This window comes from Protopterus annectens, chromosome 3.part0 (genome assembly GCF_019279795.1).
Source record: "Protopterus annectens isolate FY-2018-M chromosome 3.part0, PAN1.0, whole genome shotgun sequence".
NCBI classification, from domain to species: domain Eukaryota; kingdom Metazoa; phylum Chordata; order Ceratodontiformes; family Protopteridae; genus Protopterus; species Protopterus annectens.
In genome coordinates, this window is record NC_056731.1 from 460640451 (window position 1) to 460666505 (window position 26055).

Sequence of the window (26055 nt, forward strand, 5' to 3'; positions counted from 1 at the left end):
TGTAAAACCATGCAAATTGATCAGAGAGGATTGATTGGCATTATTGCATAAGTTCCAATCAGTGTTAACGTCTCCTAGTAGTAAGGTTTCTTGTGGGTAATTGAGGGAAAGACAACTTAGTAGGTCTTCTAAGTTATTTTGATTGTTACCTGGTGGGAGATAAGTGCAAATGATGTTAACTGATTTCTGGTTGTTTAGTTGTAGTTTTGAAATAATTATTTCTGCATTGTTATCAGATTGTAATTTATGGTTTATTTTGTTGATTTGTAATCCTGCTTTATAAAGTATTGCTACCCCCCCACCTTTTTTCTTAATGCGGTCCTGTCGAATGATATTGTAACCCGGGGGAATAATTTCCGTATCTAGTATTGTTGGTTTAAGCCATGTTTCAGTTAAACATAGGATGTCGAAATGGTGAACTTCTAGGAGAGCATGGACTTGAGTAATTTTGTTGCAGATACTACGAATATTAAGATGGGCAATTAAGAGTGATTTAGAGGATTGGGCTGATAAACAGGGGATTGAATGAGACTGTTTACGGTTAGAATAGGATAAGTGAAACTTAGGGCCTGGGTTAGGATGAATGTCTCCATCTATTAGGGAGTGGAATAGAGTAAAAGTGTGATATTGGATATAGTAATAGTTAAGTAACTTTCGATTGTTAAGAATAGAATATTTAATATGGGTAAGTCGATGGTGTTTAGCTTGGGTGTAGCAGGGGTTGGAGGTGGAATTAAAGAAGCTTATGTGAGAGACAGGAAGATATATAGTAGCACCTTTGGATGGGATGAACAGAGTGTTGAGAAGGGGATGTTCATAGAAGGTAAGGAAGTAGGTTGTGGTAAAAGAAGTCAGCAATGAGAATGCTAGTACATATTGGGATAGATTAGGCATAAGAAGAGGTAAAAATAAGTATAGGTAGAGATAGGAGGAAAAAGGGGCTATTACCTGTGAGAAGGAGATGAGATAATAGGGGGAGGATCTATATCTAGTGGATATGGAGATATGAGAAAGGTGTGGCTAGTAGCAAGTGAGTGGTTGGTTGGAAAATAGAGGGGGAGTGGTTAAGAGGGTAAAAAGGTAGACTCACTGGGGGCGGGTGGGAATTGGGGGGAGGGTAGGGGAGCGGAGTGAGCCCGAAGGGCGAACGGAGCGGGAAGATACCAGAGAGCGGAGTACAGCAGGAAACAATCAGTGAATGGGAAGAATTAACAGGTAAGTCAGTGGGTTAGAGAGATAGTGTGAGTTAGCTAATGTGTAGATATATAATATGTAGAAATACTGGTGTCTAAAGTAACAAGGTAAGGTAGGAGAGGGTAGGTTAAAAAATCAGATCTGGGTGAAGTTACAGTTAAAGGACAAATGGGAAAGGATGTGGGACTCAAAAGATAAGCATATGAGTGGAAAAAAGAGGAGTAGCAGCAGAAGAAATGATAAGGGTGCCACCTTGTGGCCAGTTATGTAATTGCAGAGGACAGGCACCAGAGCAGGGGGCTCGACACAGATGGGGAGAAGAGGATTAATTGTGATGTGCAGGCGAACAGAAAATGATGGAGAAATAAATATGTATAAAAAATAAAAAGTGGTATATATGGGGGGGTGGGGATTTGTTAGCTGCTGGTAATTCAGGACGGATGCTTAACTAGAGATACAAAAGTAGATATAGTCTTGTCAAATAAGGAAACAGGACATACTTAAAATATCTTATTAACTAGGTTTCACTGGGTGGTGAAGGGTATGACCACAGTAGATGAAGTTCCGTAAATTCCAGGAGGTTGGTAGGCAGGAAAAACTTTGCTTCAGTTTATCAATTGACCTCTCTATTATAAGGTAAAGAGAGAGATAGTGAGTGAAATAGAGCAAGGACTGAAAGCAAAAATAGGTTACAATGCACCAGAAATCATTAGTAACATCAGCGTTTCATTCTTGATACAAATCATTCAAGCAATAGGGCAGAGAACACCTCAAGAACATATAATACTTAACAAGACAGATAGATTAATATATACTGTAGTAATATAATGTAGTACTATAGTAATATAATGTAGTACCTATCAGGCTTGACTGGCACAATAGGCAGGGAATCCGGGTTAACACAAGCCTCCGAGTAAACATCATCAAGAATGTCCAGGACAGGAGGTATAGTTAGAGGCCTGTGTTGAGGTAACAAAAGAAATTCCCTAAGCCTTTTCTTGGAATCAGGAAAGTCTTGGCCTTCCCAATGGAAGTGTTCCCTCAAGGTGTGCAAGGTCTCCCCAAAAGAAAAATCCTCTGGTGGAGATACAGAAGGAATGGACTGTTCTGAATCAGAATCTTCATAAGGGGAGTACGAGTGTTCCTCCACATCCGAATGTTCTGAGAAAATGGAGCCCTGTTCAGAAGAGGGAGAGTCTTCCTCCACTCTGGGTCTCTTGTCTGGAGGGGGTTGGGAACCCCTGATATAGGAAATTAAATCCTCAGCCATTTTAAGCATCTGCTTTTTAGGCATGGAGCCTGGGGATGGGCCCTGAGCAACAGGCCTCTTGGGATGCATGGCTGATTTGGACTTAGTGAAGGCCTTAATGGAAAAGGAAGAAGAGGGTCTAAATACATCTTGGGTGGAAGTGGACCTGTCCACATTAGGAGGCTCAACACTCACTGTGGATTCGGTGGTTGTAGTCTGAGTAAGGGCCGAGGTACCAGCGGTCTCTGGTACAGAAGACACCCCCAAGGAAGTGTAGTCGGTAGTCAGGGACTGCATACGCGTCTCGCTGAGAACCAGACCACGTGTAGCCGGTTTTGGCGTGGTGTCGGTGGTGTCAGTCCTTGTCCTTTCGTTTTTTGGACAAAATGTTAGTCGGAGTATCCGACAACATTTTATAATCAAAGGCTTTACCAAAATAATGTTGGGCGAACTCCGCCCGACGCTTAACAGTGCATTTATTGAAGGTAGTACAAAAGCGACAGCCCAAGACGTCGTGGTCTGGGCCTAAACAAGGTATGCAGAGGGAATGGAAATCCTTATGCGGTATTTGCTTCCCACAAGAAATACAATTGTTAACTTTGTCTGACATCGGTCTGAGGTAAGAAAAGTTTCCCCAACGGGGTACTTAGCTTTAATGAAGACTTCGGTTTCTGATTTTGTTGTAAATTCAGGAGCTGGCCGACCGGCACTTGCAAACTGCTTCTGCTTCGGGCACCGCGCGGCAAAAAAGACTGGAGAATATGGCGTCGGCTGTGATTTATATACCCCCTGTCGCACTGACGTCAGGGAAGAAGGCAACAACCGACGCCGGACCAAGACTTTGGAATTCGGCCGACCGAGGGACCGCCTGACGTCAGAGAACCCATATGTGATTACTGCAGCTGTATGCACGATGAACATCATCAAATATCTTCGGACCTAATCAAAACAGCCCCAACATATTCAGATCCAGGTACTCCGAAACAGATGGACAGATCGCAGAAGGAGCAGAGAGTGGTGTAGGAATGCAAGCTAGGGCTTCTGGAACCTCAGGAGTAGGAGCCAGGAGAAATTCTCTCTCATCACAGATACAGATGATCTCATCATTCTGTCCACATTAGCTTCGGTCAGACTTCTGGAATAATGAGAGGAAGTAGGGACAAGAAATAGGAGTGCTAGAGTTACATAAAAAGAAAAGGTACTGGTTCTGGGTAAAGGTCTCGGATTTAAAGAGCTTGGATCCAAGGCAGCAGTTGCTGGATCAGATGCCGATAGTACAGTAGCAGCCTTCAGATACAATTTAAGTTTCTTCTTTGCCAGTTATGTGGATGAAGCTACCTTGGATCCTGAAGGTCTAGATGGCTTAGTGGAAGGATCCTTTGATTTTGATTTGGGGTGTTGAACCCCAGCAACAGCCTCTGAGAAAAATGTGGGGGCGGGGGGGTTAAACCTTTGATAAAAAAAAAAAAAGGTATTTTTCCTGTCCGCAACAACATGCAGATTAAAGTTTACAGTTAGGACAGTCTACATGATGGGTGGTGCCCAATCACTTGAGTGAGCATCTGACAAAGGCAACTAGTGTCCATACTGTTGGGCACTTCTTAAAGCCAGAAGAGCCTTTTTTTTTTTTTTTTTTTTTTTTTTTAAAGTTATTTTTTTAACATATTAGACTAGTTTAACAAGAGGAAAAAGAGGAACTTTTTCTTTTTTTTTTAAATTAGCATGAAAAAGCAGAGCACTAACAATGCTGGTAAAACAAATTACACCAGAAATGGTAAAGAAATATAAACAAATACCAACAATGGTAAAAGACTACACAGTGTAATAAAAACAAGAGAGAGAGAAATGCAGAAGAATGAAAACACTTATTGTTATAACCATTTCCTTGACAGCAAGGTGATGCAACCACATCTAATCACAAAAGTGGCAAACAAAATCAGAGAGATGTTAGGGGTTGGTGCATTATGGGTAAGGGAGGAGCATGAGAACTTTTGGGTTGGGAGGGTGGCCTAATGGTTAAGGTGTTTGCCTTACAAACACAAGGTGCAGGGTTTGAGTCTTGCAAGGGATAATTGGCTAGGCTTAAAGTAGCTCGTAAGGCCAGTTAGCTTAGAATCTATGAACGAGCTAAAGTAACGGCAGAGTCAGATCAGAGGGTTTTATCGCAACCCAACAGTCGATGAATAAATTGATAACTGACAACAGATCCAGTGTTCTCAGCACTTGTACTGTCCACCTTGTCTATGGTAGTAGCCAGTGCTTAGCACATTTACTAAAGCGGCTAGAGACATGTTCAATCCTACAAAAAGTAAAGGAGGCTAAAGTACCAATACTAAAGCCAAATAGCTAAATTCAGGGTCTCACACACTGGGAATGAAAGGGTAAACAAATACAAGTTACTAAAATCCTACTACAGGAAAAAATATGCAAAATGCAGTATGGAATACCTTGGATTAGAAAACAATGCTTGTCAATTCATAAGCAATGCATTCACTAACTTACTGCTCTAAGAAATTATTTTTCTTCAGATACCCTATTTACCCTCTACAGAGCCACAGAAGTGCTCTATCCTAGCCTAGCAAGTAACAAGTGTAACAGAACCAAACAATTGCAGGACAATACCAAATGCACACTAACTTGTGAGCAGCTTACAAGACTGCTCATTAACTCACTAGCCATGTGCATGGGAAGAAACCAGTTAGATCTGTGACAATCTTTGCTACCATCATCTTCGCAATGCAACCCATCAGAAAACAGACCTCCTCCACCCAATAGTGCAGGAATACTGACCAGAGTCTCACCACTTTGCAAACATAATTGCAGTTAAAAATTAGACACAAAATTAGTCTGATCACAATGCTACTAATCATATAGTCCATAAAGATATCTAGAGTAAATTCAAGCTTTAAATTATTTCAAGAAACACATTTCTTGGACATCTTATTAAAACCACCACCAGGATTTTTATCAAGACTCCCATACCATTCTTGATGGATGAACTTTATACTGCCAGTGCAGACACATGGATGGTAGAGAGGCTTTTCTTGAGTTCCTTCAGAGCGACACACTCGACAGATGTCTTCTGGCACAAGAGAGAATAGAAATTAAAAATTCTCCAATATTTTTAGAACACAGTTACTTAGAACTTGTACAAAAAAGGGAGCATATTACAATTGTACTCATATTAGCCTTTCCCAATACCAGAAAGGCATAATAAGAGTAGTAGCTCACAAATATCCAGTGATGTACAGCAGATACAACAGTATGTTGAACATACAGAAAGGAAACACAGTGCTGAACACTTTGTGTGGCTAAATATTTAAACACAAATCAGAAGTACACTAGTATAACATATTTATTTACCTTCACTGTTCAAGAAGAGGTTACTACAGCAGTAATCTGTAACTTTTGAGTTTACTCACCTTCTGTGTTTTTGTTTCTGGAACTCAATTTACCATCTCAGCCCATTTCCCCAGGATAACCAATGCCAGTCTTGCACCAGTGCTCTCTATAACCTTAGTTGAGAGGTTGGAAGTACTATGCATCAGGCACAACTAAAAGGTTGTTTCTAGCTTTCAAGATCTAAGTAACAGAGCAAAGTAACCCTTGCAGACTTGGATCCTTTGCACAATATAACACTAACTGAAGAAAAAGTACAGTATTGTACCTACCATAAATGTAGATGAGTGCTCATACAGCTGCAGTCATTACAGATGGGTTATCCTGCCGTCAGGCGGGTCCTCGGTCAGCCGAATTCCAAAGTCTAGGTCCGGCATTGGTTGTCGTCGCTTCTTCCCTGACGTCAGTGAGGCAGGGGTATACAAGAGGGAGCAGACGCCATTTTCTTCAGTTTTTCTTGCCCCAGATGTCAGGTGCTCCCAGAAGGAAGGCAAAACATAGCATTATGCAAACATGCAATGTAGATAAATCAAAAACAGTAGTTGCAAGCAAATACACCATAAAAGAATACCCCAAATAGGTTGTATGATAAAGGTGTTTGTCATAAGGCCTGTCCTAAGAGGGGGATGGAGGGAGGGTAACCTGGACTGTAGCTGTAGGAGCACTTGAACATCTACATTTATGGTAGGTACAAAACTGTACTATGTTCATCGTGCATACAGCTGCAGTCATTACAGATGGGTAGAATCCCAAAGCTAAGTAAGGGTGGTAGGCACTAAGTGGAACTAGGCGGGGCGAGGATGCCCTGCAGGACTGTTGTGGCAAAGCCCGCTCTAGATTTTGAGTATAGTGGAAGGTGGTAGTGCTTGGAGAAAGTGTGCACTGAACTCCAAGTAGCTGCTTCCAAAATGTCCTTGGTAGGGACCCCCCCTGAGGAAAGCTGCAGAGGTAGCTGTAGCCCTGGTGGAGTGGGATCTGATGTATACAGGCACAGATTTTCCATGAAATGAGTAACAAAAGCGTATGCAGTGGGCTATCCATTTTGAAATTGGATGTTTGGAAATAGCCTTTCCTTGAGCACCTGTAGCATAGGACACAAAGAGCTGCTCAGATTTCCTGAATGGCTTTGTTCTGTCCAAGTAATAACGAAGTTGCCTGTGAATGTCCAAGGAGTGTAGTAGCCTCTCTCCTTTGTTCTGTGGATTTGGATAAAAGGTAGGTAAATGAATAGTCTGATTCAAAGCTACACTGGATACTACCTTTGGCATGAAGGTAGGGTTGGTTCGTAAGGAAACCATGTCCTGATGGAAAATGATGAATGGTTGCAGAGCCATGAGGGCCTGTAGCTCCGAAACCCTGCATGCTGAGGTAATAGCCAGAAGGAAGGCTGTTTTCCACGACAAGTATTGTAGCTCTGTTGAAGAAGCTGGCTCAAAGGGAGGCAGGGTCAGCTTTTGCAATACGAAGTTGAGGTCCCAAGCTGGGATTGGTGGTTTCCGTGGGGGTTTTATATTTTTTGCCCCTCTGAGGAACTGCCTTAATAGAGGATGTGAGAATAAAGGAGGATCTGTATTGTATTGTACAAAAATGGCTGAAGCGTGGATCTTGATGGAGGAGAAGGAAAGGCCACGGTTTAACATCTCAGCTAGGTACTGTAAAATTTGAGGTATATTTATTACCCAAGGATTCTGGCCCTTTTCTTGATTCCAGGAACAAAATAGTTTCCATTTGGTGGAGTAGGCTTTTCTAGTAGAGGGTCTTCTGGCCTCCAAGATGACATCCTGCACCTCCTTGGAGAGGAGAGTCTGTTGGGAAATTAAGGTATTCTCCATGCAGCTAGATTTAGGGTTTTGAGCTGGCTGTGAAGGATTTTGTAGTTGTGCTGGGACAACAGAAGAGGGACTAGAGGTAGGATCCATGGTGGTGAGTGTGTCAGGCTCTTTAGGAGGGGATTCCAGTGCTGTCGTGGCCAGTCTGGAGCAATGAGAATCATTTGTGGCCTCTCTGCTCTGGCTTTTAATAGAACTTTGGTCAGTAGAGGAAGAGGCAGGAAGGCATAAACTGTCAATGTTGCCCAATTGAAAGAGTGCGTCCACTTTCCAGGCCTGTGGATGATAGGTCCTTGAACAAAATTTTTTCAAGTGGTAATTTCTGTGGGTAGCAAATAGATCTATGTCTGGCTGTCCCCATGCCTGTGTTATCTTTGAGAAGACTTGAGGATGCAACTTCCATTCGTGTGGGTCTGTCATATTTCTGCTCAAGTTGTCTGCCAGTGTGTTTTCCTTCCCTGGCAGGAATTGTGCCTGTAGCTGAATTTGTAATTCCAGTGCTGTGTTCCATAGGGTCATGGCTTGCCTGCACAGGGGGTATGAATGAGTTCCCCCATGTTTATGTACCACATTACTGAGGTGTTGTCTGTCCTTATCAATAGCTGGCCTGGATGCAGTAGGTCTTTGAAGGTCATAAGAGCATTTTGCACGGCTAGCATCTCCTTTTGGTTGATGTGTAGGTGCTTCTCTTTTTGGGACCATTTTCCCTGAATGCACTCATCTGCCATGTGTGCTCCCCAGGTGTAGTCTGAGGCGTCCGTTGCGATGATTTGAGTTGCTTGAGGTAAACAGAAAGGGAGACCTGTATTTCTTTGGCATGCTTGAGCCCACCACAAAAATTCCTTTTGAAGGCATGGAATGAGTGGTATAATTGTTTCCAAGCTGTGGCTGTGTTGAGACCATAAGTTTTTTAGGTACCATTGTAGTTTCCACATATGCAGCTTTGCACATGGTATTAGTAGGATGCAAGATGCCATGAATACCAGAGCCTGCAGGACTTTCCTTGCAGTTAGTCTGGTGAAAGTTGCCATTTTGTTGAAGTATTGAGACAGTTGCCCTTGTTTGTCTGGAATGAGGTAGGCCATCTGGGTGGTTGTATTTAAGCTGGCACCTAGGAAAATGATCTGTTGAGAGGGTATTAGTTTTGATTTCTTTTTGTTCACTGTGTATCCCAGGTAGTTTAACAGTTTTATTACAAACGCCAGATGCTGCAATAGACTGTCCTTGCTGTCCGCTTGGATCAGGCAGTCGTCCAGATATGGGTAGATTTGTATTCCTTGTTGTCTGCAGAAGGAAATTACTGATGCCAGGCATTTTGTAAACACTCTGGGCGCAGTAGATAAGCCAAAGGGCAATGCAGAGAACTGGTAATGGGTTGAACCTGCAAGAAATCTGAGGTATCTTCTGCAATCTTGTCTGATAGGGACATGCAGGTATGTCTCCTTGAGGTCCAATGTTACCAGCCAAGACTCCTTGCCCAGCATGGGAAGAAGCTGCTGTAATGTGAGCATCTTGAATTTTGGCACCTGTAGATATGTGTTTAGGATGGATAGGTCTAAGATGGGTCTCCAATCTTTGTCCTTCCTTGGTACCAGGAATAGTCTGGAATAAAAACCTTGACCTTGTTCTTTTGCAGGTACCTCTTGAATCGCTTTCATATCCATGAGAGCCGAAATTTGTCTTTGTGCCTCTGCCCTTTGATTTTGTGGCAAATTTGGCAAGCCTCTCATTTTTGGAAGGGTGTGAAAGTGGAACCTGTAACCTCTGTCTATAATGTCCAGAATCCATTTGTCTTTTGTAACAATGTGCCAGTTTTTTGAAAATAATGCCAGTTTTCCGCCCAAAGGTGCTGCCATTATAGCTTTGTTTGGCAGGCATAGGGGGAAGTCATTGCGTCTGTTTTCTAAAGGACTGTGATCTATCTTCTCCACCTCTTGTGGTTGGTGCTTGCCACTGTCTAGCTCTGTAAGATCCTTGAGGTTGTCCTCTACCCCTTGGGCGTCTGTATCTGCCCCTTTGAGGTCTGTCTGTGGCTGGAAAGGACCAATTTTTTTGAAGTCCAGTTTCTGCTGAAGCGTGGAGCTTGCACCTGCAAGAAATCTTTCACTGTTTGCATAGATTTCGCTTTTTCCTCCATTTTCTTTACCTCCTCAGATTTAACACCAAACAATGCATCTTTTTTAAGTGGAGCATCTAATAACTTTGGTTTGACATGATCTGGTAAGGTTTGCTATTTGAGCCAAGCATGTCTACGTATAACAGACCCGTGACAGCGGCTCTACATGAGGCCTCTAAAGCATCAAAACCACACTGCAAGGTATGTTTACCCACTTGCTCTGCTCCATGCAACAAATCCTGCAACTCTTTCAAATCTGGTTCTGTTTGTGTCATTTTGCTTTTCAGCTGAGATAACAAAAACTGTTGGTACTTTAACATATGAAATTGACAGTTTAATGCCCTCATGGTTAAAGTGGCAGATGTATACTCCTTTTTCCCCCCACATTTCTAATGCTCTGGAATCTCTCTCTCTCTCTCTGAAGGTAAAGTGTTTTTAGCAGTAGAGGCCTTTATTCCCTTGGGACCCTGTGAAATTGTTTCTGGGTCAGCAGTATGGCTTTTATAAAAGAACTGGTGAGAATCAGGAACCCGGTAATACCGGTCTGGTTTAACAGGGGCTGGAGGTAAAGAATCTGGATTAAGACTGGCTTCTGCGTACACATCATCCAAAATATCTAAAACAGGAGGGATAGCCAGGGGCCTATGCTGGGGGAGCAGTAGAAATTCCCTGAGCCTTTTCTCGAAATCTGAGTAATCTTGGCCTTCCCAGTGGAAGTGCTCCCTCAATGTATGCAGGGTTTCCCCAAAAGAGTAGTCCTCAAGGGGGGGGGGACCCAAGGGAATAGACTCCTCAGCATCAGAGTCTTCAAAAGGGGAATAGGCATAATCCTGGCCCTCAGAATGGTCTAAGGTAATAGAAGCCTGGTCTGAGGAAGGGTAGTCTTCCTCCAATCTGGGTCTTTTGTCAGAGGGGGGTTGAGAACCTCTGATGAGAGTGATCAAATCCTCAACCATTTTAAGCATCTGCTTTTTAGGCATGGGGCCTTGCGAGGAGGTCAGAGGACCCTGTTTTTTTAGTTTTCATGGCAGCTTTAGATTTAGTGAAGGATTTAATAGAGAAGGTGGAAGGCCTGAAGACGCCTTCGGAAATGGCAGGCCTCCCAAAATTTTCAGCTACCCCGCCAACAGTGGCGTCGGTATCTGCAGTGGGAATGGAGACCGAGGAGCCTGCGACCTCGGGTACTGAAGTCACCGGTAAAATAGTTTCATCGGTAGTCAGGGGCTGCGTAGGCGCCTCGCTGAAAACCGGAGAACCGGTAGTCGGCCTAAGCGTGGTCTCTGTACTCGGTGCAGACCTCGGATGTCGGTTCTTGTCTCTGCGTCTTTTGCTTAAAACTGGTGTCTGTGTATCTGACATGATAATTAAATTTTTTGCCAAAATAATGAAAGGCAAACTCCGCCCGGTGCTTAATAGTGCGCTTGTTGAACCTAGCACAAAAACGGCAAGCTGAGACGTCGTGGTCTGGTCCTAAGCAAGGTATACAGAAAGAGTGAAAATCCTTATGCGGTATTTGCTTCCCACAAGAAATACAATTATTAACTTGGTCTGACATCGGTCTGAGGCAAGAAAAGTTTCCCCAACGGGGTACTTAGTTTTTAAGACTACTTCGGCTGAAATACTTTCGTAAATCTCAGGAGCTGGCCGACCGGCACTTGCGAACTGCTTCTGCTTCGGGCACCGCGCGGCAAGAAAGACGGAAGAAAATGGCGTCGGCTGCCTCTTTTATACCCCTGCCGCACTGACGTCAGGGAAGAAGCGACGACAACCGACGCCGGACCTAGACTTTGGAATTCGGCCAACCGAGGACCCGCCTGACGGCAGGATAACCCATCTGTAATGACTGCAGCTGTATACACGATGAACATCATATGTAAACTGAAGATGAATCCCTCTGAAAACAAGGGAGGAGAAGTAAACTGCTCCAATGGCCCCTTCTCGAATATCTACTACTACATTAAGTATCATACCACTATTATCATCTTGTTTTGGGCAGGTCACTAACAATAAGTTATAACACAAAGTGATTCAAAAACAGTATCTAGAGGCAGATGACAGAAGTATTCACAACGTCATCTACAACACAGGTTGAATCAAATCCTGTCCCTATCTCTGGGCTGTACTTTCAACTTGCACGAGGACTACAGTTCATCTCGCAGTTTTCAAAGTGTCTTGGGCAGAAACACTTCAGAAGTATGTTGATGTTCGTGCAGAAGGAAATCCATTGGGTCAGTTGATCAGGCAATTACATTTACTGACAGGCAGACTTTTTTCTTTGGAAGAAAAAAAAAAAAAAAAAAAAAAAAAATCATCACTTTTTTCTGAACCTGTGAATCCTTCAGTTAGAGTGTTGTTTTGCGCATCTAAAAGCAAAATATGCCCCCCTCCATACTAGTAGTTTGGATTAAAAAAAGAAAAAAAAAAACAAAAAAAAACCATAACAGAATGTACTGATTCAGATACATCTCTGAAACAATTCTGTACAAATTAATCTTGAATGACATGACTCTCAAAATGAGCGATCACCCTATTACTTCTACAATTCCTTTTTTCATTATGAATGTTCATTTAAGACAGTCTGCAAGGAAGTGCACAAATTCTGAAATCCTTCTAGCTGCATTAACATCCACCACCACAAAATGCATAAAAAAAGTTCCACATGAATATTTCTGCTGCATGTAAAGGAAAAGTTTATTTCAACAAAAGTTCACATTTCAAGCAGGAATTCTTGGCACTCTTATGAGGAAAATGCCAGTACTGAAATTAAAGAACTCGCTTAAATGACATATAGAACCATTAGAGGTTCCAAAACTTCTAATGCAGGCCAAGTAACACTCCGACTTTTGTAGACAATTCTCTTGTACTTGGTAATACCACTAATACATAGGTTCATACTAGGCTATCTGCCCTGGGGCAATTATAAGCCTAGCCTGAATCTGTATGGCTTACGCCACCCCTTGATTTGAGTATACTGTGCCCTTTTTAAGGTTTAGTTTACTGTGCCTCTGTCTAATACTGACACGGGAGTAATCCCTGGGACAAACCTACGATCCCCCATCCACCTATCGAGATTCTTCTTGAAGAGATTCAGTGAGGTGCTCTGCCTCACATGTACTGGAATTCTATTCCAGAGCAAAGGGAGCCTCTGGGTTATGAACCTGTCCCTCCAGCAAGTTCTATTTATTTCTGTGCTGAGGTTCAAGTCCCTCGAGCGTGTGGCTCTAAGGGATTTAGATTTACTGAGGTGGAGCAAGTCCATTAATTCTGGATTTGACATAGCTTTGTATGTCAGGCATAGATCGCCTCGAAGTAGGAGGTATGCAACTGAGTAGAGCTGGAGTTTTTTTTAACCGAGCAGCATATGGCATCTGTTTGAGACCATTGATCCTCTTAGTGAGATACTTTTGGGGTCTTTCTAATTGCTGCAGGTGTCGGGTAAGGTACATCCCAAAAGGGGCATTGTATTCTATGATGGGCCTGATGAGGGATGCATAAAGGGGCACGATTACCTCTCTTGATCTAGATGTGAAACCCTTCGTGATGAGGTGGGCTATGTAGAAGGTCTTTCTAACCACTTTGGCAATGTGGTTTTCAAAGGAGAGATTGCTATCAACTTGGGACCCCAGGTCCCTAATAACTTTCTCTGTACTTAATGGGTTTCCGCCTATGTGGTAACTTGTGGGCACATTGTTTTTGCCAAAGGGTATGACTATACATTTTTTGGCATTTAGCTTTAAACCATGGCGCTAGCACCAGTTGTCTGTCTCCGAGACCTTTTTGAAGGATGTGCGTGTCAGCTGGAGAGTCTATTATGGCGCCCAGTTTGCAGTCATCTGCAAACTTGGTGAACCATAGTCCTCCCACATTTGCCTGTACCTCAGAAAAGTATATACCGAACAAGAGTGGTCCCAGGACAGAACCCTGTGGGACGCCACTTGTGACCGGTTTCGAATCTGACATGGCTCCAGCAACTCTCACTCTGTGGGTTCTGTCTTTGAGCCAGTGTGTGACCCATCTTGTGACATAGGGGTTTATATTTAAGCTGGATAGCTCATCTATGATGCCAGAGTGGGGTATTGTGTCAAATGCCTTTGCAAGGTCCAGATAGGCTGTGTGGACTACCTTCCCCTCATCTATGGCTTTGGCGACTACCTTCCCCTCATCTATGGCTTTGGTGACTGTTTCGAAGAAGTCAACCAGGTTCAAAAGGCAGGATTCTGCCCTTGACAAAGCCGAACTGGGTAGGATCTAGTGTCTGTAGGTCCCCAATGTCTTTTTTTATGAGCTCCATGATGATCCTCACCATAGCCTTGCAGACTAAGCTAATCAGGCTTATGGGGCGACAGTTTCCAGGGTCCGTAGAGGCTACACCTTTGTGGAGAGGGACCACTGTTGCTGTACGCCATTCTGTGGGCACATATCCTATAGTGAGGCTGAGATTGTATAGCTGTTTTATTTGAGGGATTAGTTCCTCTTGGAGTTCATGTAGGACGAAACCTGGGACGCCATCTGGTCCCATGGAAGCAGTGTTTTTTGCTTTGGAGAGGGCAGCCTTCACCTGAGCATCAGAGATGTTTGGGAGGCAGCCCTCTGCTGGGATAGATACTTGCTCTTTTGGGGGGGGGGGTGTGGAGAAGTTTGCACTGAACCTGTCTGCCAGGATATTGGCGAAGTCTGTGGGTTCAGTGTATTTTTTATTGTTTAAAATCAACTCCGAACAAGTCTGGGGGAGTTACATCCCAGGTTCCTAACAAATGAAAAAAGCCTTAGGATAGTCTTTGGTGTCCTGTGCAATTTCTCTTGAAGCTGGCCTTGGAGGATTTTATGAGGGATCGTAATTTTTTGCTAGTACTGATCAGAGATGCCTTCCCTATTAGGGATTTTGCTATATCATGTAGTAGCTTCCTCCTTCTGTTGTACAGTTTATTTAAGGCAGGGGTCCACCAGACTGGACGCCTACCTTTGGATGATTGGGTCTTGGTTTTGTCTGGGATAGCATGATCCATGCATTCCTGGAGATGTCCGTAGAATGCGTTTATATAGGATTCTGCAGTTTGGGCCGTAGTTACCACTGGCCCTGGGGCCTTGAAGGATTCCACTTCGGTTTTGAGAAGTGAGAAGTTCGCTTCTGAGAAGTTTTTCACTATGGTTTTCTGGGCTGGGGGTGGGGTCGGGATGTGGACATCCAGTGAAATTAATTTATGGTCTGATCTTACCAATGAGGGATATACTTCTGGTGTGGAGCATAGAGTCCCCATATTGGTAATGATCAGGTCTAGTATGTTGTCCCCTCTTATGGGAGTGGTGACTAGTTGTTCCATAGCATTTGAGTTTATAATTTCCAGGAACCTTTGGGCTAAGGTGCTGGGGCTTGAGTAGTGCTCCCAGTCAATGTTTGGGTAGTTGAAGTCGCCCAATATAAATGGTGTTCGGAGAGATCTTCATGTTCTCCAATGTTTTCAGGAAAGCAAAGTGGGATTCCTGACTTTGAGAGGGTGGTCTGTAGGATGCTATAAACTGAAAAGCAGTCTTGCCCACTGTTAGTTGCACATGGATGGTCTCAGATACATCGTGCAATGCCACTAAACTGGAGGTGTGGATATCCTTGATAAATATGGAAACTCCCCCTCCTTTTGTGGTTCGTTCCGGGTTTTGGGGCCGAAAAGTATGATACGAGGCATAGCCTGGTAGTGCTGGGGTGCTCTCTGGAGCCTTGAACAAGGTTTCTGTCACTACACAGATATCGATGTTCTCCATAGTGAGGAGAGCTTCGAGTGCGTGCATCTTGAGGTTAAGACTTCTGGTGTTTAGCAGCATTACCCTTAGTTTCTTGTTCCTTGTGCTGTCTATGGGGGTGGGTTTGACTTTTGAGCCTTGCCTAAAAAAGGCATGATGGGGGTGGCAAGAGCCTTTGCCAATATCCGAAAGCCCAGTGGTGACAGGTGCAAGCCGTCCCTAGCGAAGCAACGTGGCTCGTCGAGTAGGTCATCCCAGGCTGACAGACACAGGATCCCCTTTGAATGACACCAAAATTTTAGCCAATTGTTAAAATCGATCATTTTGTCTTTGTACTGTGGCATCATTCTAGGTGAGGGTAAGATGCTGCTCAAGGTCAGGGTCATACTAGCCTGGGCTACATGATCAAAGAGCTCCTCTGTCTCTTTTCATGTAGTCCAGGGAGGTACGTCTCAGGTCATTCACACCAGCATGTACAATGACTGAGTCATATTTGTATTTGCTTTGGAGTGACCTGAGTGCTTGCGTTATGTGGCAGATCCTAGCACCAGACAGGCAGCTCACCGTGACCTTCTCTTAATTCAGCCTGGTGAGAGGGATGTCAGTGTGTCTGACAATAGAGTGACCTATTACAAGAGTACCAAGTGTGTTATTCAGCCTTAAGGGCTGTGGCTGCTTCGCACACCGACTTTGTGGGCTATGTGTCGTGCGTGTTTTGTTATGAGGTAGCGTTTGCTTGGATGTCTGCTTTGGAGGTCTCTGTTGCTTAGGTAGATTTTTATTTAGAGCCTCAGAGTATGTTTTTGTGTATTTATGTGTTTGGTTCGCTGATGTGGTGGGACTATGTGATACTGGAATTGTGTTGTGTGAGGTTACCTTCTCCTCCTGACTGGTTACACCAGTTTTGAGATGAGAGAGCTCAGCCTCCAGTTTGGCTAAATAGTTACATCGCTCACATATATTTGAACCTGTTTGGAGGAGGAGAGGGTTGTCCGTGTACATGAGACAGTTGTAACATTGCCTCAAAATTCCCAGATTCACCAGCTGGACTGGAGAGGAAATCATTGACTGACCTTTGGACATGCTAGAGTAATATAGGGAAACTGAATTTAAGACGGACCAATAGGGGACAGGGTAATCGTAGAGAGTATAAGAGTAAGTAGTGCTTATGGTTTAATAGTGCTAACTTGTAGGATTACTTAATTGGACCAGTGAAGGGCCTTAGAATGAGAATATGGTGTTTAAATTGAGAGAGACTAGCAGACTTTGTGGAGCCAGGAATAGTTTAAACCCAATTAGGCGGCAATGCCCGCTGTTGCGCTATGCACAAAAAACGCACAAAACCGTGCAAAAGAGGGTTTTAAGAGAGGAAGATGAAGGAGTTTGGAATTGACCCAAAGTGGCCAATAAAACTACTGTTTCAAAGTCAGTAACCACTCCCACAGGGGCAGGCAGGCTGCTCAATGTTTTTCACTGCCACTGATCAACAGAGAGACTTCCCTTTAGCCCAAGCAAAAAATGGCTTCCAAGAAACTTACAAACAGTTCTAGAACAGCAAGCCTGTAACTGAACTTTTTTAAATCTCAGAAAAGTGGGAAAAAAGCAAGATTTTTTTTGTTTTTTTCAGAGATAGCAGGGGTTCACAAGTATTAAACATCTGTTTTGCATAAATATTTCAATACAGTCAGTCTACAGATCAATTCAAGCATAACAAAAATAAATAAATAAATAAATAAATAAATAAATAAATATTCAGAAATACCATCTATCCTTAAGCAGTGCAAGACAAGACAGAATGGGAGACAAGTTGAGGATGACCAAGCAATTATCTAGGTTTACCATGAAGGTGACAATAATGCTACTCTGCTTAACATGTAGTGAAAACTTATTCCAGAGATAAAAGTGATAAGTTGGGATATAAATTTATGCCAATGTGTCTTAGTTGATGATGTAGGTTTAATTCCTTATGTAAAGATGGTCAAAATTTAGGCAGAGAGTTGACTGGTGGCAACCATAGCAAAACGGCCCACATCTGGGAGAAAATAAATCTGCACACTGTATTGAAACATTTATGCAAAACAGATGTTTAATGCTGAAAGATGAAGACTGTGAATTCAATTCCTTGTTTAAAGGATCATAAAGAAATTGGGCAAAATCTGTTTCATCCAAGTTTACAAGCAGCATTACTAATGCTGTCTGCAGTGCTTTCAATGCGTTATGGGTGAAAACAGTCTTGAAAAGCTATCATACCTCTGAACTCTCCAGTTTTTTCACAGAATATCCAAATGTTTCCCTCATGTTTTTGAGCTGTTCCTCATAAAATTTGAAGTTTTCTGACAAATCACTGAGGATTGAAGTTACTATATAATGATACACATTTGGGTTTCATACTTCATATCTATAGATCAATATTGTATGCATACCTTTAAGAAGCTTTCCAAGGGCTCACGCATATGGATAAATACTGAGCATGTGTGAGCCTGACTGCCATTTTGTAGTAACCCGTTGAGATGTAAGCATGCATGTGTGTAGTCAGTTAGCTTGTATATGTATATATATATATATATATATATATATATATATATATATAGATATATATATATCTATATATATATATATATATATATATAGATAGATATATCTATATCTATATATATATATATATATATATATATATATATATATATATATATATATATATATATAGATAGATAGAGATATATATATATATATAGATAGATAGAGATATATATATATATATATATATATATATATATATATATATATATATATCTTTTTTTTTTTTACACTACTGCTAACCATCCTGATACATTTCTACACAGTAAAGCATAGAAATAAACTACCTCACCTGTTAATCTTCAATTGTAAACCAATATGAGTGACATGGTGTTAGAATGGGATACAGATTCAGGACCAAGAGGCACTCATTTATGTTGTAGGAATATACAGGAATTGATCCCTACTGCACATACAATTCACAAAAAAGGTTCGAAACAAATTTCAGGTATCAAAAAACTTGCTTAAATAATTTCTTATTCAGAAAATAAAAAACAAAGCACTCTGAACGCTCAAAACGAATTTCTAGTTAAACAAAAAGTCCAAAACCGTGACATGTTAAAATATTTACAGTTATGAAAATGTTTTGAAATTAAGTCCAAATACCATAAAATGTATAAAAGGAAAATGACCGAATTTTTTCACTATGAGCTACTTTTTCACATTAAAGCTATTGCAGATATCCAGTGTACAAAGTGTTTGCAAGTTCGTGCAGTATTACTGTTATTTCACAAAATACAGCAATTTCAATGCATTATTTCGCAAAGTATAGTATTTCTAAGAGTGTGCACATTTGAATGTTACTTAAAAGTACTGTCTGTGTGTGTGTATATTCATACATAATTACAGGGGCCATATTTTCAGTGCGTTTGGGCATACTTTGTTGGCATAGCAGACTGATTTGGAAAACCAGGTCCTCTTGCATTTGATAATCTTGCAGAGAACTGGAGTGTGTTTGAGCAAGAGTATATTTTCATATAAGCTGCATTTTCCAATAGAAATAACCATACAAAAGGCATTTATTCTGCTTAATTTAGCTGGTTCAGAAGCCATAGAAACAGTATTCATTTGTATATGCACCTGCTGTCTTTCCAGAGGGGAAAACTGCCATAGTGGTACCAGCGGAGACAAGTTTAAAACCCAGAGTGCTTAAAATGTAAATTTAGAGAAATGTACAACCCCCACACAATTACAATAGAAATGCACTTATTTATTAAAAGAAAACAGAGAGATCAGTTCGAAAGCTATGATACTTATGATGATGGTGCGTCAGTGCTCAACAGTCGATGCAGTAGATTTATGGCCAAAGAATCGTATTTTTGTACTGTTCAGAGAAACGGATGACACATAGAGCTCAAAGTTGATTCAGGTTCAAAGTGCAATGTTACGTCAGTAGACACATTTGCTGGAGTATGTGCTAGTAAAAAGTTTAAATTAAGCCAAGTGTGCAAAGCTTGTTGCTTATGCTGGTGAAGAAATACAAACTGAAGGTTCAGAAGTGCTTTCATGTTACTCTGCTGTGAACAGCTACGACATTTAATTTTATAAGGTCAAAAGGCAGGTGCAGTCATTATATGGCCTCCAAGTGAGTTTGAAAATGGGGGCTGCTTTCATTTAACAAGGAAGTGCATCAGGTTAGCTTGAATGACCACTGGTCTAATTTTGCCAAGTCTATTTTCTCTACCTATGCTGATCTTGTCAAAAGAAACTAGGCAAAGTACCACTAGTTATGCAGAACACAGTCAAAGCAGAGCTAGATAAAATGATGCAGCAAGGTGTGAGCGTCCAGTTGATGAACCTACTGAATAGTCATCTGCCACGGTCATAGATCATAAGAAAAGCTCTGATGATATCAGAATATGTAATTGCTCCAAAAGATATCAAAGTACTGAAAAGGCCTCCTCATCCAATGAGTACAGTCGAAGTTGTTGCTGCTCTTATGCAAAATGCCACCGTTCTTAGATACAGAGTTAATTTTGGCAAATTTTCCATGACCGAAAACTCTCACTGCTAACCACTTGCAGTACTCCTTTTAGCAGGTTCAAATTTTTGAGATAATCTAGGATAAATTCTGCCACTGAAGTCTTCCAACATGCAGTGCAGTAGATTTTTATTTGTATCCATGTGCTATTATATCGGATGATATTCTAGGAAGAGGCAGTGACAGAAATCTTAAAAATGTTGTGGAAGGGGCACGTGAAACGAATCATGAGCTGAATCCTCAAAAGCACAAATTCCAGCTATGCGAAGTTATTTATGTTAGTCATTTACCAGTTAAGGCTTACGACCATATCCTTACCATGCAAACTGCAATTCTTGAGATGCCAGCTCCAAACAAAGTTCAAGGCCTAGAACGTTTTCTTGGCATGGTTAACTACCTAGGTAAGTTCATTCCAGACTTGAGCCAACTTTCAGCACCATTCAGAGAGATTGCACACAAAGATGCATCCTGGTCTTGGTTAGACCACCACCAAAGAGCATTTGAGATCCTGAAACAGAAACTTGCCAGTCCACCAACTCTCAGATACTATGATGTGCACAAACCAGTTGCTCTTTCTTGTGACGCTTTAAAATTTGGTCTTGGTGCAGTTATTCTTCAAGAGGGTACAACAGTAGCCTATGCGTCCAGAACTCTTACTCAAATAGAAATGCAGTATTCAAAGATAGACAGCTCTTGGCAAATGTGTTAGCATGTTCGATGTTCCATGATTACATTTATGGCTGACCTATTCAAACTGAAACTGATTAACCTCTAGTCACTATTTTGAGAAAGTCTATGCATACAGCTCTTGCCAGATTGCAACATACAATGTTGGAAATGCAAAAGTATAATTTCAATCTTGTCTACACAAAATGCAAACTTCTTTATTTTGCTGATGCATTATCCAGATTGCCCAGAAATGCCCCTGAACAGCATGACAATTAGAAGCTTGATTTTGTTTGAAGGCATCGAAGTGAGAAACTTCTTCCACATCTTGAGCTCATAAATTATACAGCCTCACATCCAGTTCTTCAGATGTTCAACCATTATCGGTAGAAAATGGCAGTCCAAACAAACTTGCTTACCAGTAGACCTTATCTTCCAAATAGAGATGAGATTTTGACAATGTTGTCATTAAAGGTTCAAAAGCAATTGTACCACAGTCATCGCAAAAAAAAAAAAAAAAAAAAAGTTTTGCATTGTGGCCACCCAGGTGCAGATTCTACAAAACGCAGGGCGAGAGAACTAGTACTCTGGCCTTCTATGTCACAGGATATCGAAAGAGTACTTTCATCTTTTTCTGTATGCAATAGTACTAAGCCACATCAACAAAAAGAACCACTTCAGCTATAAATAGATTTCTGAACTACCTTGGTTGACAGCAGCTACAGACACTTGAGTGGAATGGTAAACATTATTTCATGTTAGTACACTCTTATTCAAACTGGTTCGAGGTTGACCTATTTCCTAATCTAATAAGCAGTCCATGGCAGTCCGGACAAAGTTATTTCTGGCAAGGATACACAGTTCAAAAGATTTGCTGAAGGGACTTTGTTCATGTTGCAAGTAGGCCTGAGTAACCATAGTCATAAGGTTTGGCAGAATGTACTCTTCAAAGTGCAAAACAATTGCAAGAAAATTTGAAATGAGACAATAGTGATGCCTTCTTTAATCTCAAGTATTCCTCATGATAAACATCTTGGTACACCTGCTGACACTTCCGCCGAGACAAACTAGACCACTTTACAAATCAGCAGTAACTATTGGTTCCATGTGTCAATAACAGATCAGTGGAAGCCAATCTGTTGAAGTGCTTATTCCAGAAGTCATATGATAAAACCACCAATCCACTCAATCCACTACCAGAAGGGGAGAGACAGGATGCAGGCATCCAAAGGTTTTGATCGTTTTTGGAGTTTGTGAAGAGTTTGTCCAGAGTAGAGATCGTACATTCTGGAATCAGAAAGAGTTAAATTAGGTGGAATCATAAATATCTGGTACCAGTGTCTGAGCCTGTATTGCGAGTCTCACTCACAGATAGAACACTGCAGTCTCAGAGTGAGCTATCCAGCGTTCCTGAGGATGTTCCAGTAAATATCCCTGTTCCTGAAAAGATGCCCAAAACTCCTGAAACTGTCTGTTCACCAAAGAGTGTCCCTGTTGCTAAACCCAATTCTGATTGCTGTATCACTAGATCAGGTTGCATTTCCACATAATGTTCCAGCTATACTGCAACTTGGACACAGGTGGTGTTGTCTTTCTTATTGTCTGTACAACTGCATGTCTTTTTTCCAAGTGTCACTTTACTGGGGACAATTCATTTAAGAAGGAGGGCAATCCATTTAAGAGGGAGGAAGTACATCAATATGTATGTATACCTTTAAAAAGCTTTTCAAGGGCTTGCACGTGAACCTGACTGCCATTTTGTAGTAAGTTGTTGAGATGTAAGCATGCATGTCTGTGTAGTCTGTCCATTTATATTTTGTACTGCTTCTAAATCAATGCTGATGTGTTTCTACATAAGCATATATAAAAACGAACTACCCCGCGCCTGTTAGTCTTCAATTGTAAACCAAATTGAGGGACAATATCCTTCACAAAAAGCATGTTAACACAAACACTGTTATTACAGCAACTTTCCAAGTTTATAAGGGAATATTTAAAAGTTTTCCCTATTTTTGGGCCTTTAACCCCCATTTTAGGCTTTGTTCAGATTTCTTGCACAAACAGGTTGAGAGGTATATAGGCTGTCAAGGCAATGAAGGAGGAAATTTAAGTAGCCTTCACGGTACTGTGAGGAGAAACTTCCATAAGAAACCCAGTTGTCCTAGACTGATAATACTGAAAGGGTTCCTGAAGCATTCAAAAATATCAGTTTTAAGATATCCTTACCATAGTTAAAATTTCTTTTAGGTCAAACTGTTAAATTTTCTTATATGCCAGAGTCTCTACTGTGGGGGTCTGCCATACTAGTGGGATCTGATCCTATTTCACATCACCCTTGCACCAGTTTATAATAGACTAAATCCTATAGCTTCTTCATTGCATCCCCCCCCCCCCGATGCCATGGCCTTAGGGCACTCAACACTTCACCAGCCAGTCCTTATCCCTCTAGCCTCTTGGCCATCACAGGTTATGAGAAGAGCAAATGAGTCAGAATATAGTCATATTGCAGCAAACCTGTTTTTTCTGTAAGCTCTATGACCCATCTCCCACAAGCTAATGTCAGTATCAAGCTAGCCAGGTAACCAAGAGTAACTTGAAAGCATACCCCACCCTGGATCACAAAGGATGGTTGTATCGGGTCTATCCTCCCACCCCCAGCTCTGTATCACCCTCTGAGCTCTAGCATCTACCAGCGATCTACCAGAGAGACTTGCATATCCCGCCATCCAGGGTAGATGTGTCATTCCCTCTGACAGCACCTTATGATTCCACAGCCGCTAATCAAGCTCAGGTCACCTGGTTCATTGCAAGGGCTTCACCACTCTATGCCTGTAGGCTGGCAAAAAAAAAAAAAAAAAAAAAAAGGTGTTAGACTGTTTTTGAGCTGAAGTTTGAAGAGTCTGCTTCTACTTTACAAGTTATGCTACACATAAGGAAATTTGTTTTACTCAACTCCCATGTAAATAGTATGGTAGTGCACAGAGAAAAGCCTACAAACAAATCTTCTGGAACCTATTTCTCTCTTTTTTTTGCCCAAATTGCTCTGATATGCACACTTTTCATACCTCCTCTAATCTACATAGAAACATTATAAATAGTCAACAAAATAAATTACCTTTATGATTTTTTTAATTTTGGTTTGGATACCTGCTGACCAGATCCTCTGTCAATTGATGGACCTCCTGCACATCCACAAAACAGCAGCATAATTACTCATTCTAAAGACGTAAACCTTGCCTGTGATATAAAACCTGCTGGCATGACAGGTATGCATCCCGGAGACTAACCTTTCTCTAGGACAAGGGTCCCCTCCATATGGCAGAGTCCCTCCCTAACCCAATTCAAGTGCAACTTGGACAACTGGATGGGGAACAGGAAATTCAACCCTGGTTTGCCAGCTGTCTAATGGACACAGGCAGCCACTAAATGGTTCGTCTCCCAGGCCCCTGCTTGTAAATGTTTCACCTCCCAAGCCCCAGCTTACGGGCACCAGAACTTAGAGATTCGGGATGCATGGTTAGGTTTAAAAAGGCACTCATGATAGCCTAGTAAACACCAATGAACCAAACAAACAAGTGGGGAGGTGATGAAATTTTAATGTCTGAACAATTACACTATCACTGCCGCAAAGAAGAGACTGGTACATAAACTGTAGCAAGGAGCCTTTTTTGCTCTGCTTTAGCTAAATGGGAAAAAGTGATCTGTCACACAGTCTCTAGTGGCTGAAAACTACCTCCTTCATTAAAACAGTTATATTCCAACATGAAGCAAAAAAGAAAAAAAGAAAAAAATGTAAAAAGCTTACTCAAGAAAGAGCTTCATAAGTTGCTTCACATGCTGTACCCTTATAAGCTGAAAATTGATTACTCTTCTTAGCATGATAGATATGAAACATGTTTCACATTTTTGCACTTCAAAGTACCAACACATGCTAGCAAACCAATAACCTTGACCAGGTCCATATACGGTACAGACAATAACTACTTCTGCCAGTGTGATGCACAATATCACATACCACATTATGCAGACTGACTATCCACAATACTGATGGACAAATATGCAGCACTGCCATCTTAGAACACCCAATATGACAATTAGCAGCAAGCTTTACATAAGGCCTGACGGTACAATAATGTGTGATCGTAACTATGCAATCATCATCCCACGACAGTTTAATGTTTTACTCAATAAAAAACACTATCCAGACAACTAGCCCGTAGGTCTCATGCTAGTCACAAAATGATCCCACACTTCCTATTACACATGATGACTTCTCTTATTACAATGCAATAGTAAGGGAGACCAACAGAGCTGCACTCTACACTAGACAAGATGACAGCTCTTCCCACTGTCTAATCTACTGCTGTATTCCATACACAAGTAAATCATGGACTAAAACAGCTCATCATCTAGGTTTTAAATATCAACATTCCTGGCTGGCCTTGCCTGAACTGGTACTTTATAGGTTCATAGGTTTATACTAGGCTATCTGCCCTAAGGCATTTATAAGCCTAGCCCAAATTTTTGTGGCTTACGCCACCCCTTATATGAAAATACTGTGCCCATTAGTTTTTTGTGCCTCTGTCCAGCAGTGACACAGAGATGATTCCCGGGGTAAACCTACGATCTCCCATCCACAGGTCAAGATTTCTCTTGAACAGAGCCAGCGAGGTGCTCTGCCTCACATGGACAGGGATTTTATTCCACAGCATAGGGAGTCTCTGAGTGATAAATCTATCCCTCCAGCACTTCCTGTTTATATCCGTGCTAAGGTTTAAGTCGCTTGCTCTAGTGGTTTTGGTGGATTTGGATTTTTTGAGGTGGAGCATGTCCATTAATTCCGGGTTGGACATGGCCTTGTATGTCAGGCACATGTCACCTCTGAGCAGACTGTATGCGACTGAATAGAGCTGGAGTTTCTTCAATCTGGCAGCATATGACAGATTTTGGAGTCCCTTTATCCTTTTGTTGAGGAACTTTTGGGGTCTCTCCAATTGCTGCAGATGTCGGGTGAGATACATCCCGAATGGGGCATTGTACTCTATCATTGGTCTGATAAGTGAAGAGTACAGGGGAACAATGACCTCACTAGATCTGGATGTGAATCCCTTCATGATCAGGTGGGCAATGTAGAAGGTCTTTCTAACCACTTTAGCAACGTGAGCGTCAAAAGAAAGGCCACTGTCAACCTGGGTCCCCAGGTCCCGGATAACCTCTTCTGTGCTTTGTGGATTGCCACCTATATGGTAGCTTGAGGTTACCTTGTTTTTCCCGAAGGGTATGACTATACATTTTTTGGCGTTTAACT

At 41.8% G+C, this 26055-nt stretch overlaps 1 protein-coding gene across 1 annotated transcript in view; it reads right to left on the minus strand.

Moving 5' to 3' along the window:
* MARCHF6 (membrane associated ring-CH-type finger 6) overlaps window positions 1–26055 on the minus strand; it is a 2699933-nt gene that overhangs the window by 2596093 nt on the left and 77785 nt on the right. Inside the window, exon 2 of the mRNA XM_044064887.1 lies at window positions 5426–5525. Within this exon, the coding sequence (XP_043920822.1) occupies window positions 5426–5525 (100 nt within the window). The remainder of the gene's footprint in view (window positions 1–5425; window positions 5526–26055) is intronic.